Source organism: Tinamus guttatus, unplaced genomic scaffold (genome assembly GCF_059628265.1).
Source record: "Tinamus guttatus ecotype Peru unplaced genomic scaffold, ASM5962826v1 Tinamus_guttatus_pri_ptg000074l, whole genome shotgun sequence".
Lineage (NCBI taxonomy): Eukaryota > Metazoa > Chordata > Aves > Tinamiformes > Tinamidae > Tinamus > Tinamus guttatus.
Window position 1 is genome coordinate 120,958 of NW_028288608.1, and position 14,503 is coordinate 135,460.

General features: G+C 47.0%; 1 protein-coding gene across 2 annotated transcripts in view; it reads right to left on the reverse strand.

Annotated features, from left to right (window-relative positions):
* The window catches only part of WDR59 (WD repeat domain 59), a 46,507-nt gene that overhangs the window by 10,256 nt on the left and 21,748 nt on the right, over positions 1-14,503 (reverse strand). Inside the window, exons 13-19 of one of the 2 annotated variants that reach the window (XM_088519827.1) lie at positions 12,464-12,588; positions 11,576-11,740; positions 10,617-10,712; positions 9,105-9,261; positions 7,784-7,853; positions 7,372-7,525; positions 3,861-3,917 (exon numbers count right to left, since the gene is read on the reverse strand). In XM_088519827.1, coding sequence (XP_088375953.1) covers positions 3,861-3,917; positions 7,372-7,525; positions 7,784-7,853; positions 9,105-9,261; positions 10,617-10,712; positions 11,576-11,740; positions 12,464-12,588 — 824 coding nt within the window. The remainder of the gene's footprint in view (positions 1-3,860; positions 3,918-7,371; positions 7,526-7,783; positions 7,854-9,104; positions 9,262-10,616; positions 10,713-11,575; positions 11,741-12,463; positions 12,589-14,503) is intronic. The other variant, XM_088519828.1, reaches the window with a different exon arrangement.

A 14,503-nucleotide genomic window follows, 5' to 3' on the forward strand; every position in this document is an offset into this window, starting at 1 on the left:
CCGTAGCCCCATTGCCTGAGACAGCAGCCAAATGCTGTCTCCCGTGCGAGGTGAGGAGCTGCTGATGCTGTCAAAACCAAAACTTAAGTGAAGTAAGTTTGGGAACCCCAGCATGGTATCATGCCAGCAGAGCAAGAGTGCAGGCACGGCCCTGGAAGGGCTCGTGGGCTGCCCCCACAACACTGTCCCCCAAAAGCCTTCATTTGTGCTCCTACTGCCCCGGCATGCGGATCCAGGCGTGCTGAGGCCCTCGGTGCCTTCTTCCCAGGAACAGATTCACCCTGCTCCTGCAGACTGAAGCAGCCTCCTGACAGGCATTTCAAAGGCTAGAAACACGGACAACACATAGCACTTTCCACAAGTCATTTAATCACTTATTGTTTTCAGAATGACGACAGATGAGGATGAGAATGGAGAAGAGATTTCCACCGCTCACTGCTCGCATGTCACCAGACAAATGAAGACACTAAATGTATCAGAGCCTTTTGAAAACTTGGAGTGACAACCAAATCTTCCTCATTTCTTCCTCCTAGAGCTGTGTGTTTACTGGCAGAAAGAGCAGCCCTAATTCTTTATTGGTGCAGCGCCGGGGTGGAGTTAGACAACAGCCATATGCCCTCAACCCTACACTTCCATGACCACCACTTCCTGCCCACAGAACTGTGATAGAAAAAAATCACAGGGCTACACATACAGTCATGATAAAAAAAAAATCTCACTTTTTCTTTTAGAATTCATGTTTCACTCTGTTAGTTACAGCAACAAAATGCTGGGAAGAAAACCACAATCAGAAACATGGGAAGATTATCGAAGAGGTAAAGCTCATCACCTTTAGCAGCGGGGAGGATCCTTTTCAGATCAAATAATCATTGATGAGTTACCAGAGTACCTCTCCAGCAGGCAGTACTTGGGTACTTTTAACAGGGGTTAACAGAATCAAGGAAAGCTCTAGTTTGAGCCTCTCCTGCCAAGATCCATCACACGGTTCCTCTCTCCCCTTCTGCTCCACCTCTTCTTCCAGGTAAATTTGCCACTATGACTTCATTGAAAAGCACCTGTGTGGATCACAGGCACCAGGACAGAACAAAAGATACGTCTCTTCCTGCGGGCTGGAGTGCAGGTCATGGAGGGGAGCAGGGAACATAAGGGTTGGAGCTAAAGCAGAAATCAACATGCATGCACCAAGCTAACTCTACTGACAGCTGAAGGTGGAAAACCAGAGGCCTTGTATATTGCCCCCAACATTTCTAGCTGTTTCTGCCATCTAGAATCCATGCCAGGGAGAACTGCACCTATCCAGCTGCTCCTGAGAGTTTAAGAGGGGAGCAAGAAAAGAAAGGAAACAGCTAGAGGGAGAGCAAATTAAGACTCATCAGTTCCTCAGAGCACCAGAAAGAAAGAAAGAAAGAACACAGCATTTATGACAGTCACAGGGTTGGAGGAAACAGCAGGGAACAGCACTGAATAACTACTAAAAAAGCCAGCCTGCACCTGCACTACTGTACCCAAGGCTGTAATTTGCTGCGATCTGAGGTGATAACGATGGCAGTAAATGGGTCACATATAGAAACAGACAGCCCAAGAATAAGCCACCAACTGCTTCGTAGCAACCACCATTATCACTGCATGCTCAGCAGAACTGGTTCGGAAACGCAGCCCTCCTGCTTGGAAAGGATGCTCCACACTTGGGTGTGTGTCTGCAGCTCCTGCTGAGGCAGGCAGGGCTTGCGGAGCACCAGGGAACGTGAAGAGCCTGTTTCACCAAAGCATACGCAAACTTGCCAGGTTCAGGGCATAAAGTGGTGTCAGCAGGACAAAGGGAAGGGCTGCGGAAAGAAAGGGACAGCCTCCATGCCAAAGATTAAGCAGCATTAAGGCATTTGCAAAATGAAAGGGTTAAATCTGCTCAAAACCAGGTTGAAACTGTTTCTAGGAGAAGTAGTTTTCCAGTAGTAAAACTACTATGTATGAAACTTGCTGCTTCCCTGCAAAGTTATCTTTTTGTACTCTCAACACGTGCCTACAGATTAATCCCCTGTGAAGGTGATGTGGCACAGTACGGAGTTTCTCTAAAAAATAATCAACATTTACTATTTGCAGCATCTCCCATAGTACCAGGCAACTTCCATAAAAGGGCTAGAAATATGAGGCACTTTGAGTCAGGCATCCCACAGCAGGAAATGTTCTTCAGAGCTTTCAGCAATTAGTAGCTGTGACATGCCCTGAAGCATGGACATTTCCAAATCGGAGGCCAGTCATTTTCTTGCAAGAAGAGATCATTTCTGCTTCTAGTCTTATAAGCTCTTGCTCTCCTGAGCGCATGGAGCACCCCTGCCTACCTGAACAATCCACGTCCTCCTTCGTGCACACCCATGTTGTCACCCTGGCCACTACTGCCCTCTTGCAGAGAGCACGGTTAGGCACTTCCAAAGACTCTCCACAAACAGAGTCTTTTGGGTTTTGACTAGCCTGCATCTCGTTTTTAGCTACGCTTTACACAGAACAATAGCTGCATCACACTGAAGTGAATAAGTGAATTAAAGTGTGGCCACTTGCATGCCACAATTCTCCACAGCAAAAGCTGGCACGTTTCTTGCTCAGTTATCCTGCTTGGAGTCAATTCCTGATTCAAGACAGAGCTTCATTTCTTGCCTCCACTGCTCACACTTCCTTATTAGCTCTTTGCAAAAAACCTTTCATGGAGTAAATTACTTCTGGTTTCTTTCACCAGTATAGTCTTAGAGCTGTAGTCATTGAGAAGGCCTGATTGTATTATACCAAGTTCAATTAGCTGTTATTGTATTCTATTTTATTCCCTGCTGTCTTATAAAGAGATAGCAGGAAGGTCAGCAGCTAAGAGAAACACAGTTGTTTGCATGGACATTAAGAACGTGGGACCTAAAGAGATCATCTTTAAGGTGAAGTTGAAATTGAAGTTTCTAGTGTTGCCTGCGCTTGACAGATGACTGATAAGACAACAATTGCCCAAATTTACAACACAGCTTGAGCAACGTTATGTCATGTTCACATGAAGTCTAAGCTTGAGGACATGTTGACTTGACTAATAAAAAATGCCTACGAAAGCAGTTGTGCAAGGACAAGTGCAAGGAGGGAGTGCCTGCCAGGGCGGCTGCAACTGCAACTGCTCCAGCAGAATGCAGGGTGGTGCAATCCCAAGGGCTGGGGGAAGATCCCAAGTTAAGGGGAAATTCTATATTTTGCTCCAAAAAAAAAAAAAAAAAAAGGCAAGAGAAATTATGGTATACTGCACTGGGAACAGGCAGCTCATTTTAAAGAGGTGACAGATTATTGTCAGCAACTCAGTTTGCTTCTTCCTCAGGTCTTAAGGATTGCCATGCCAGCCAGCGGCTTGCTGCTTCTTAATGCTATATTCCAGCAACTCCTCCTCCTCCAGCAGGGCTTCATTTTTTTCCCCACAAGTGAGACACTCTAATGCCAGTCTCAGCAGTTGGCTGATGATGCACGATAATCATTCAACCCCTCTGCAGTGCACTCTGCTTCACGAGAGGTTGATCCTCGCTTGCACTTACCCCTTGGCATCCTTTCCTGACTGCAAGGCCTGGGACGATGGGCATGTTCTAATTCAGGATTCGTAACCCTCAAACTAGCATCTGCTCCTGTGCGGACACACAGGTGTGCCTGTGTCTGAAAGCTCTAAGCCCTGTATGGAGGGCAAGTCCCCCACCTTGGTGACCTGGTCTGTCTTCTGGTACAGATTCTGCTAGTGAAACAACCTCTTGTGCAGGTTACTCAAAGTCAGGTAGGTGGCACTTTATTCTTGGGCCCTTGGGCAGAAGACAGGGCTATATCAAGGACAGCATTAGCACAGCGCACAGTACCGGGAAGTCGTTAATTGCTTGTATGGACCAACGTCGCCGGGCAGAGCGAGGAGACATCTGTATGTGAAAACATTATACCCAAGAAAAGGGAAGAAACATACCAAGAAAATTAAAGACAAAGGTAAGTAAACTGAAACAAAAAGTGCCCTGAAGCAGCAAAGTAAAAGACATTATTCCCAACGGTTCTGTTACATAATGGACAGTTGCAAACCAATATTCCCCCTTTTCATCCATACACAATTGAAGGGTGCAGCATTACCTAAAGCTCTGGCAAAGCATGGGTTGCTGTGTCTGTGCCTCTCGCTAGGCTCTGTGAGAAAGTTCAGCGACCACATGTATGAATAAAGGCTTCCACGCGGATTTTTATTGCTGCAACAAGCAGTGAACTGCAGCGAATTGGTGGCAGAGCAGAAGACAACACCTTGACGCTCCACACACCCCTGCTTGAAGCAGTTTCCTCCCTCCTGGCTGGCGACACGGGCAGCTAAGTGCCATACCAGTCACATCATTTCTAATGTAGCTACCCAGAACCATGGCACAGAAATCTGCAGCAAGCGGGGCAAATATTCCTGCTTCCTCAGACATCCCTTTAGAGTCCTGCATCCTCCAGGACTTTGTTCCCTAGAACCTGCTGCAACTGTTTACTGACATTTTAAACACTAAAAGGCAAATGGCAGGATATTTGGAAGGATCTAGAGACCCTGCTAGTTGGATGGGCAATGAGGAAATTGCTGTGACGGGTCGAGAAAATCATTCAAGTTGGGTTAGCAAGCAAATTCACTGGCTGACTGTGCAGAATCACTCTCAAGTGCGCTTTCGCTATGAATTTGTGTGCATTTAGGTACTCAAAACATATTTAAAGTTAGTAAAAACAAATGGGATCTCTCATAGTACATTATCGGGCACTTACGTGAAAAAAAAAAATCTGTTACGCTTCTGTGAGAATCAATGCAATAAAAAGGGGAAGACCAGGAGTTTTTTGGCTCAATGTATTTGTATTTTCCATTTAGCTGACAACAGGGAGTCAGCCCCGTGAGCCGGACCTTGAGCCTCTCCTTTCCCTTGCATGTCGCTGCCAGGAGGAGCGAAGGCCCAAGCTCCACGTACGGACTGGCCAGCTGAGCAGCTCTGCAGAAACAGAGCCCAGGAGCTCCCCATCCTGCTAACTGCCAGCGTCTGACTCCAAGGTTTCTAGATCCCAGGAACCACAGTGGTTCTTCTTTAAGAGGAATCCAGGTTCATAGAATCATAGAATGCCTAAGGTTGGAAGGGACCTCTAGAGATCATCTAGTCCAACCCCCCCCCCAAAAAAAACCTGACGGCATTGCCATCAGTAGAGATACAGGCTCTCCTTTCTGCTGACTATTGTTCTGCAGTGTTTTGGTTTTTTGGGGGAAGAGAAGTGAAAAAGAGGGAGGAAGAAAGGAGGAGGGTGGTGGGTGATGTGTGTGTGCACGTGGACATGTGGATTGGACAGAAAAGCTCGACACAAGGTTTAGTTCCGGACTACTACTAAGATCTCTGGTGGTTTCACCAGCCTTTATGGGAACATAGGACTATTTTCTGACTAGCAACATGCAAGCTATATAAATATATATTTGTTAACGGTTAGCAATGCCAGTGGTTGTTGCTAGGGGATTTAGGTTTCAACACACAGTTTTCCAACAAATTCAGCTTTAGGGCTGAAGTTATATAACAGGATAATTGACCACACAAATTTTCAGTTTTTACTTAAAAAAAATGCGTCAAATCATCTGAGCTTCAGAGCAAAGAGATACCAAGGCTCCTCTTTTTTTTTTAAAAAAAAAAAAAAAAGTTTTAAAATCACAGTAATGAAATGACATAAAAATACTTAGCATTGATCTAACAAAGGCTGAGAGATCAGCTCCTGAAGAGTCAGGAAATCTTTTTCCATGCTTTTATTGAAGAGAAACAGAGGTGTTTTTTTTTAATATTTCTTGAACTGGGTCCCTGCTGGGCCCTTTACTCTTCTAACACAGCCCATGAGGAGATAGCTTGGCAGGGGCAGGGGAATATAGGAATTGTTTCTGGCTTTCAATAGACATTGCTACACACATGCTCCATTCTGTAGATTTCCCCTGCCCTGATGAAAATCTTGTCACCATCAATACGAGGGCTGGGGAGAGAGGTCACATGAAATTGCACCGAGCTGCTTTCACACATTATTTTTAGCCTTGTCTCTCATCTTAGAGAGCTGCATGTCAGAGACAAGCACGCTGCAGAGGACAGAGGTAGCTCTTGAAATAAACTCCCTGCAAAGACTAGAACAGGCTGTAATTCTTGTACCAGGCACTGCCATTTTCTTTCCTCATCGTGAAAGTGTGTGTGGAATAAAAACAGGATGGGGCTCCATGGAACTTCGGGGTCTGTGTGGAGACAAAGCTTTCCATGGGGATAGAGGCTCTTCCCACAGCTGGCAGATGGACTGACTCAGACCAGCCAAAAGCAGGACACAGCCCCAGAAGGTTCTGTTGTCATGTCCAAGACTAAATAAATAAAACCTGAGACTTCCTTCAGTGCCAAGGAGAGATGAGAGCTCAGGGTTTCCATGCCACGCTGCAGCAGAGTGCAGACAGCACTTGGTTTTCCTTGAGGGACCTGGAAACTCGGTCACTGCAGCGGACGTGGACTGTCAACCCAGGGTAGGTCCTTGAAAGCCCTGAAGTCCCAGGCTCTCAGGGGAAGCAGCTTCCTGAATTTTTCTAGGCCATCCTGCATCCTCCTGCTGTAGCCCAGGGTTTGTTTCTGAGCGAGCTGCACGGCCCATTACTCCCACAGCACCTGCTCTGGACACACTCGGCCTGTTCACGACTATCCGGCCACCCTACATTTAGCAACTCGTCTTCCCTTACGCCTGTCTCCCTGAAGGAAACAACCCCACTCTTGCCCCACATCTAGCTCATACTCAGCAGTGCTCACAAGAACTTCACCTTAAACAGAGGTACATGGATTGGAAGCCCTTTGGGGCAGGATTCGCAGAGGAATTACTTTTGTTTACAACAGTCCAAAGGGGGACATCTGCCTGAAAGACACCTGTAAAAGAAAGAACCCAAATATGCCCCGTAATCCAGGAGAAGCTGCCAGTAGGGTGTAAAGGGCCCCAAACCTTTGCAAACATGTATATCAGGAGTGCAAGGAAAGCAGACAGGCCTGTGTGTTTTTCTGGAGACTCTAAGTTAAGTGTGAGATTTCAACCCTACGTAACACAAGAGGAGACAGCGCAATGCACTGAAGGAAGCTCTGATGGTCAGTCTAGACAGATATCAAAATAAGCAGGTCAAATGCTAGAGAGGATTAGTAAAGAAGTTACCAGAAGGAGGTAAATCAATGTGACGTTTTTAGAGCTGCTTATAAAAGGGTTCCTTCTTGAGCAGAATATGAAGCTTCTGTTACTAGTTGACACTGTATAGCTGCAATGCTCTTATCCATACGAAAAGAACATGTCATTAAAGCCGAAGGGTGAAGGACGGATTTCTGGCCTGGTACTTACCCTCTCTTTGTAGTAGAAGGAGCTAATGGAGACCTGCTCCTTCTCGCTACGTGTGGGACTGCCACTGTACAAACGCAGATTGCCTGGAGTCTCCGTACGGATCTTCATTGGAGTAATGAGGCCACTATGGTACGCTGATAAAGCTGACAGGGACCTGGGAACAAGAGCATACACGTTCAGGAGCCTACATCCAAACTGTGGAGGACAGAAGGCTCGCACGAACAGCTCCAATAACCCATGCTGGTGTGTAGAAACAGGGTCTCCACTGAAAGCCAGTGAAGTAAGGGCCCAGCAAACACTAAACACCAGTAGTGCCAGGAGAGGATTGACATTTTCCTGCTTTTTCACGCACTGCTGTGCTCAGGTTGTGGTGTGACAGGGGCAGATGTCAGACGCAACACAGGGCACTCACCTGGGCGTGGGCTCCGTTGGAGACACAGCCCGGTGCATGGTCATGGGTCTTGTGAAATACACCAGGTACCCTGTGGAGACAGGACCCCGCGTGACGGCCACGCTGCAGGGAGCCGCGTACCCGGTGCGCGTTCAGGTATTACAGCTGGTTGCCTGTCCAGCATTCTGAGCACTTCTAAACCACACGCAGACAACCACATTTTCTCAAGCCAAACACACTCCTTTCAAACTCTTCAATTTAAAGGGCATGTTTTGTGGAGGTGATGGTTTTAAAAATATCAAATCAAGTGGCTTTCAGGTGTTACAGAAAAGAAGGAAAAGGAGCAAAAACGGGTTCTTGAGTTTTAATTCTTCACCAGAATTTGTCATCACTCAGATGCTCCAGAGGGAAGCGTGGTGGTAAACACCTGTGCAGAGAAACTGTTATAGCTGGTAAGACTCTTCTCTTCAAAAGGATAACCCAAGCTATCTGAAGCTCAAACATATTCACAGACTTCATCCCACTTGCCAGCATCTCAAGTATCTTCAGCCACTCACTCTGCTACAAGAGCTCCTGGTTTCACTGAGCCTATTCAATGCACTATTCTGCTGCGCTTTTGCTGGAAAGCTGGGGTGGTCTATAGGAATATAAAGTAGCTTTTAAAATACACTCAAATTTACATGTGGTCAAGTCCAGAGGAGTCATGCTTGAATCTGAAACAGCTCAGTGAGACACAGTTGCTCTTATGCAGACCTTAGCCTCTTCCTTAAGGATGCTCTTTGCTCTATGTGCTCTCCTGGAAACCTGGACAACTGCATCCCAGCTCCTGTTGGGGGAATAGTCTCCCTATAATCCCACGGGAAAGTCATTTTGGACAAGGGGAAAAATGCAGAATGAAAAAGGAGTGGACAATAACACAAATACTGCTTCAGCAAAGAGCAAATTCACTCCTAAGTCACAGAAGCGTTCTGAAGACTGAGAGCCAGAGCATGCCCAGCAGTTTGATGCTGCTAAGAGGGAATTGCACAGGGAAATACTAAACTCCCAAACTTCTGCAAAAGAGAGGTCTGTTAATACATCTGGCATGCCACAAGCTAAAGGCCATCTGTCCCACTAGCCCTGGATTTCCAGATGGAGATGCTAAAATACTGCATGCAACAGCTACTGCAAGCAGTTACTAATATGGATGATTATGTATGAGGTTATCACAGTACCACCATTCCAACATAATTGCTTAATTTCTTGACCAAAGCCTTGTCTTGTTCAGATACAAGTATTCCCCAAGACACCAAAAGGATCATTCCCTTGGTAGGTTTTGAAATTTATCATTGATAAGGCTAACCTGCACCACAGAACCTGGCTCCAGAGGTCCGTGGAAATGGGATGTTAGAGTCCTGGTAGGATCCATAGGCATTGGAGACCCGTGCAAAGGTGGGCAAGGGGGGCGTTACGGAGTTCGACAAAGCGTAGGGATTGCTGGACGTACTGTCCTCTTGGTTCTGAAACAGAAGGTACCCCCGATCACACTCCCTGCCACAGCAAGCAGCCCAGCTGGAACGCGGCGCACGGCAATGCCAGGAGCGCGGGCAGGAGCCGGCGCAGAGCAGGGCTGCTGGGTCCACGGCTGCCTGCGCAGAGCTGCGCTCCCCACACGGCTGGGCTGAAACTCAGAGCTCGGCCTAGGGGGAAACAACAGCCTCAAGGCAAGACGGTGTGGAAAATCTGACCTCCGCACTCTGCTGTTGTCTCTCGACAACAATGAAAGAGGGAACTGGCTGAACGTGGTGCCCCAGTCATGTGAGTCGGGTAGAGCATCCTTAAAGAGGAACACCACAAATCCATGGGGTGGCAAATGCGATTTGGACATGTTGGAGCGAGGGAGGCAAGCAATATGAGCCAGGTGTGAAACAGCAGAAGACCTCAGGCCTGTCCAGAGGAATTTTGGCAGCAGTCAGCATGTATTTGGTGGAGCACTGCAGGTCAGGACTAAAGCAATTCTTTAAAGGCAGCAGCATCTTGCTCCAGTCAGATTTCTATAACATCAGTGAAAGTTCTCATTCTTAAAACAGTACAGCTGAATGCAAGCAGTGTTAAGATCAGCCATTCCATAAAAAGCCCTCATTTGTGACAAATAAACAAAGCCTCTTGGAAAAGAAAATTGAGAAGACTCCCTAGCCTTTTGTGAGTGCTAAAGCGCCCATCCCATTACACTCCACCCACAGACCCGACACCAGTATGGAAATGCCAAGTAAGTATCACAGATTTCTCAGCTAAGGGCAGAGCGTGACTCTGATTTATCCACAGTGCCATCACTGCAAAACCTCAGCACGAGGATTCAACAAAAACAGATTTTTCACAACTTTGTTTAAAAAGAAGAAACACGCCTCTCCCCCCCCCGCCAGAATAGAACTAGTGGGATCCTTGGCTAGAAATAGGGAGGCAGAGACATCTGCTAGTGCCTTCTAGAAAAGAATGAAACCACCAACTCCCTGAAGACTCCCCCATCTTCTTGCACAGCTGACACCCATGCCCTGAGTGATCTCCTCCTCTGAGGAGCTACCACACATTGCTAGGGTGTTCCAACCCACAGGAATTCCTGCTAGCGTGGATATTAGGGAGTATCCCAAGCTCCCTAAAGCAGCAAGCTTTCCGTGCCTGATTGTCAGAAACAAAACGTATCCGACTGCGTGCTGGGTCTTCTCCGACACTGACCACAAGTACTTACAGAAATGAGATGCCTAGCTACAAGGGTCTGTTTACGTCTAATGAGCCTGACTTGCATTGCAGAGTCAGATGCACAGGATGCAAGAGAAGACAAGGAACTAGGGCAGAAAACCCGTGCACTTCTCCATACCACAACAGACTCCAGCCAGGAGACCAGCTGACGGAGACAGGGTTCCAGGCAGCTCTGATTCCGCTTCACTTTCTGCAGAGAAGTGTCTTTCAGGATCTGGAACATATATGAGATACAGCTAGATTCATGGTTATATCCACACTTCCCACATTCTTTTGTGTTTGCAGAGGAGCAAAGCCACCAGGCTCCAGGGACCAGGAATGGTCAAAGCTGCTAGAGGCTGCAGTGCAAAGACATGCTGCCTGCTTTGAGGAAATACTGCCTGAATTATGAGTCAGGGCACTGAGAACAGTGATCCAGGCTTCCATTTCACTGTTCACAAGTCCCAAACCGGTTTGCAGCAGCAGAATCAGGCTCTTCCAGACAGAACCCTAAACTGATCTACCTGAGGTCAAACTCAGGCTTAAGCACCGAGTGGCAAGAGAAGACAGCACTTGTTGCTGCAGAGGGGCCTTCAGCAGCAACAGGATTTCCTATGCCAATGATCAAACTCCCAGGCTGGAATTAGCAGAACCTGTGTAAAGACCCCAAATTTCAAAAGCAGTCTGTCGAAAGGGAGAAAAGGAATCAACATCCAAGCTCAGAAATGTTATATTTCTGCAGTTTAGTGTTTAGCTGGTCATTTTACCTATAATGACTGGATGTGTCTGCATGAGGAGGCCCCTGTTAGGGATCCTCTGGCCATACACATCACCAAGAGAAAGTAGCACTGGAGAACACGTGCTCAAAAAGCATCAGCCAAGAGAGGCTGATCAGGTCAAGGACTCATCCTAGCTGCAAGGTCAAAGACTCATCCTAGCAGTTCCATAGCTTCTAAGAGCTGAAGCTGTGTTCTGCAGCAGGCCTTCAGCAGCTCACCCGGGCGTTTGGGAGGCCAAACATTTTAACACGTCAGAAGCCTAGATCCCAGGTGATCAGACTGCACATGTTCATACAGCCTGCATACTCTCCCCACACACCTTCAGCAGCTTTGCCTTCATCGAAGCAGTGATGGAAGTCGGGTTGATGAACTGGAAGGACGGTGCAGCGTTGTTGGGATACTGCACGGGGAACATCACCAGCATCCGCACCCTGTGATTGCCGCAGTGCACCGACACCGTGCAGCTACGATTCACTGCATCCATCTGTGTGGGCACAAACAAGTACTCTGTCGTTAGATCTCCAAGGACCTTTAAACCTAAGGAATGCCTTAAATTCATGTTGAGGGGCTGATTCCTCCACACACCCAGAAGACTACATCATGCTGTTCGCATGGTCAGGGAAGACAGCAACAGCAAGAACATCAGGTAGAGACAGTCAGCATTGGCCAGCTGACTGCCAGCCCAACAGCCTGGAGATTATACCCAGTCCAGGCCAGCATGCCACGAGCTAAGGAACTGGACGGGGCATGGCGGGAAAGGAGACAGGCAGCTGCCTCAAGCCTCCCACGTCAGTACGGTGCTAGGCCTCCAGTCAAAAGCTTCCACGTACAGGAGGGTTTTCTGCACAAGGAAGATGCCAAAACTGAGGGCTCGGCAGACTGAGTTCAAAAGAAGTTGAAACTAGATGAGCTGCAAGTACTGGAACAAGTCACTTCCCATTCTGCAATCTAAGCAGAGAGGAAAATATGACCCAGCCTTCTTCGGATCAGAGTCAGTGTACTTACCATGCAGAAATATTTCCCCCATTCCCAGTGTCCGGGATTAAGCTCTTTCCTACTACCCCTGCCAAGAGAATCTCTATAGCCCAAAATAAACCTTGGTTAGATCCCGCAGTCACTCTGCAGCAAAGAGGTTCCCCTCAGACAGCTCTGATGAGCCAGTCCGCCCACATCCCCCTCCTACCCAGCCAGCACACAAATTCTCTACCTCTACATTGACGTTTCGGATCTGCACGTTGATCAGTGAAAACTCCTGCTGCAGTGTTTGAGGCAGCCCCAGTTGGTCTGTTTTCTTTCCCACTAGGAGATCATTCAGGAAATCTTCCTTTAAGGCTGTCAGGAAAGATGGAGTACAGGCTGAGACAAGGTAATAATATATGGTCCTTGCATGCAATACCAGGAGGCAGCCAAGAGAACAGCTTTTCCTCTGCTCTTCAGACACATGGAGGTATGAGTTTTACCCAGGAAAGACCTGCAAGCTGGATGTTCACAGCTGTTGTTTGGAGAAAGGCTTCAAAGTCCTTGTCTCTTTGAAGAAACAGAGCTAAACTGCAGCCTCTTGCTGTAGCAGGAAAGAACTGCTGCCAAAGCACTCTCCAGGAGCAGCTCTGGTCTTTGGGATTCACATCTCACTGATCTTGGCTTTCAGAAAGTGCTTGCAAACCAATCTAATAAAGGATTCAGGAGAGAAGTATTTCTGGGGCTAGGAGAGGTTCTAATTAATGTGCAGCAGCAGCAGCTTGCATGTAAAACTGCAAAGCAATCTAGTGAATAACCTTTCAAGACTTATCTAAATGCTAGATCTAGCTATTCAATTCTCCCATCATGGGTTTTCAGGAGGACGAGAACCTCTAAAAGTCAGGGGACATTTAAACAGCCAGACAAGTGCTGCAGGACACAAGGAATTATGGTTACAAGCACAGTCTTACCGAGTTTCAGAAGAACTGGTCTCTACCCTTTATCATGCCCAGCTTGCCTTGACTTTTGCAATATCCTCCCATCAGGGTAGGGCCACCTCATCCTGAAGGGGCTTTTGCTGTGGCAGCTCTTCCCAAGGAGGCCCAAAGCAGCCTTTGATGATAGCTCCAAGGACACAAGGAAAGTCCTTGGACTGCTACCATTCCCCCCCTTGATATTTTACAGACTATTTCAAGAGGAGGAGTGGTGCAAACGTTTGTCCTTTTACAAGAGTTTACCTGAGAGTTACTGACTGCTACTGGGACAAAACATATCTGGCTTTACTGCTGCCCAGCTGGCTGCTGATTTGACTAGGCAGGATGCTTAGCCCCTCATTCCTATTTATGATTTTATTATATTGCTTAGATAGACTTCACAACAGGGAGCTGAAAGAAAAAGGATTAAAAGAATACCCTTAGCTACTAGAGAAGATAATGATTATCTCTAGCCCAAGGCACAATATAACCATCTCTTGAACTGGTATGACAGTACAGAAGGTGCCCTCCCTTCCTCTTCCCATTCCCCCCATTCCCTTCCAATTAGTTTTAATCCTCAAAAGCTTAGATATTTATCTAGATTTCTAAGAATCTTTTATAGACAACAGCCTGTAGGGAGAGTTTTATACTGAAAACACGGTCGGTGAACCCTCTGACTTATCTGCAGAGCCCTGCTTTCTACAGAGATCCCCCAAAGTGTTTTACTTACATAACATGGAGACTAGGCTGCTGAAATGAAGCCACCTCCAGAGCAAACAGCAGTGCTTCAGTGCACATCAGTAGCCCACAACAGGTTTTAGGCTTCAAAAGACTCCAATTCCTACCAAGAGACTTACTCGTGCAGTCAGTATCTGCAGCAAAATCTACTCTGCTACAGAAAAATAATTCTAATTCCTTTTTGTTGCAAAGGAAACCTCACCAGAGAGAACTAAACCCAAACACTGTCCTCATAAAGGAGAGCGTAAGAGCTAACTCTGGAGAAAGCCATGGAAAAAGAGAGATCAGACAGCTGGAATGAGAACACTTACGGCTGGTTCCCGGCAGAGCAAGAGACACTCTGCGTCCACGCAGTGCTGTGCACGACGGTGCCTTACAGTGCCTTACCCATTCACCCTCTTCCTCCATGAGGCTCACTTCTCAGCTTAAACTGAATTCTTAAGAGGCAGAATTGACTTTCTGGTTATCTATATTTTTTTTTTCAGCAGCAAGAAATAACTATGACCCAAAGACAGTGAAACTAGAAGCAACTAGTGACAGGGGAACATATGTTTTACAGTTAGGATGATTATGATCTT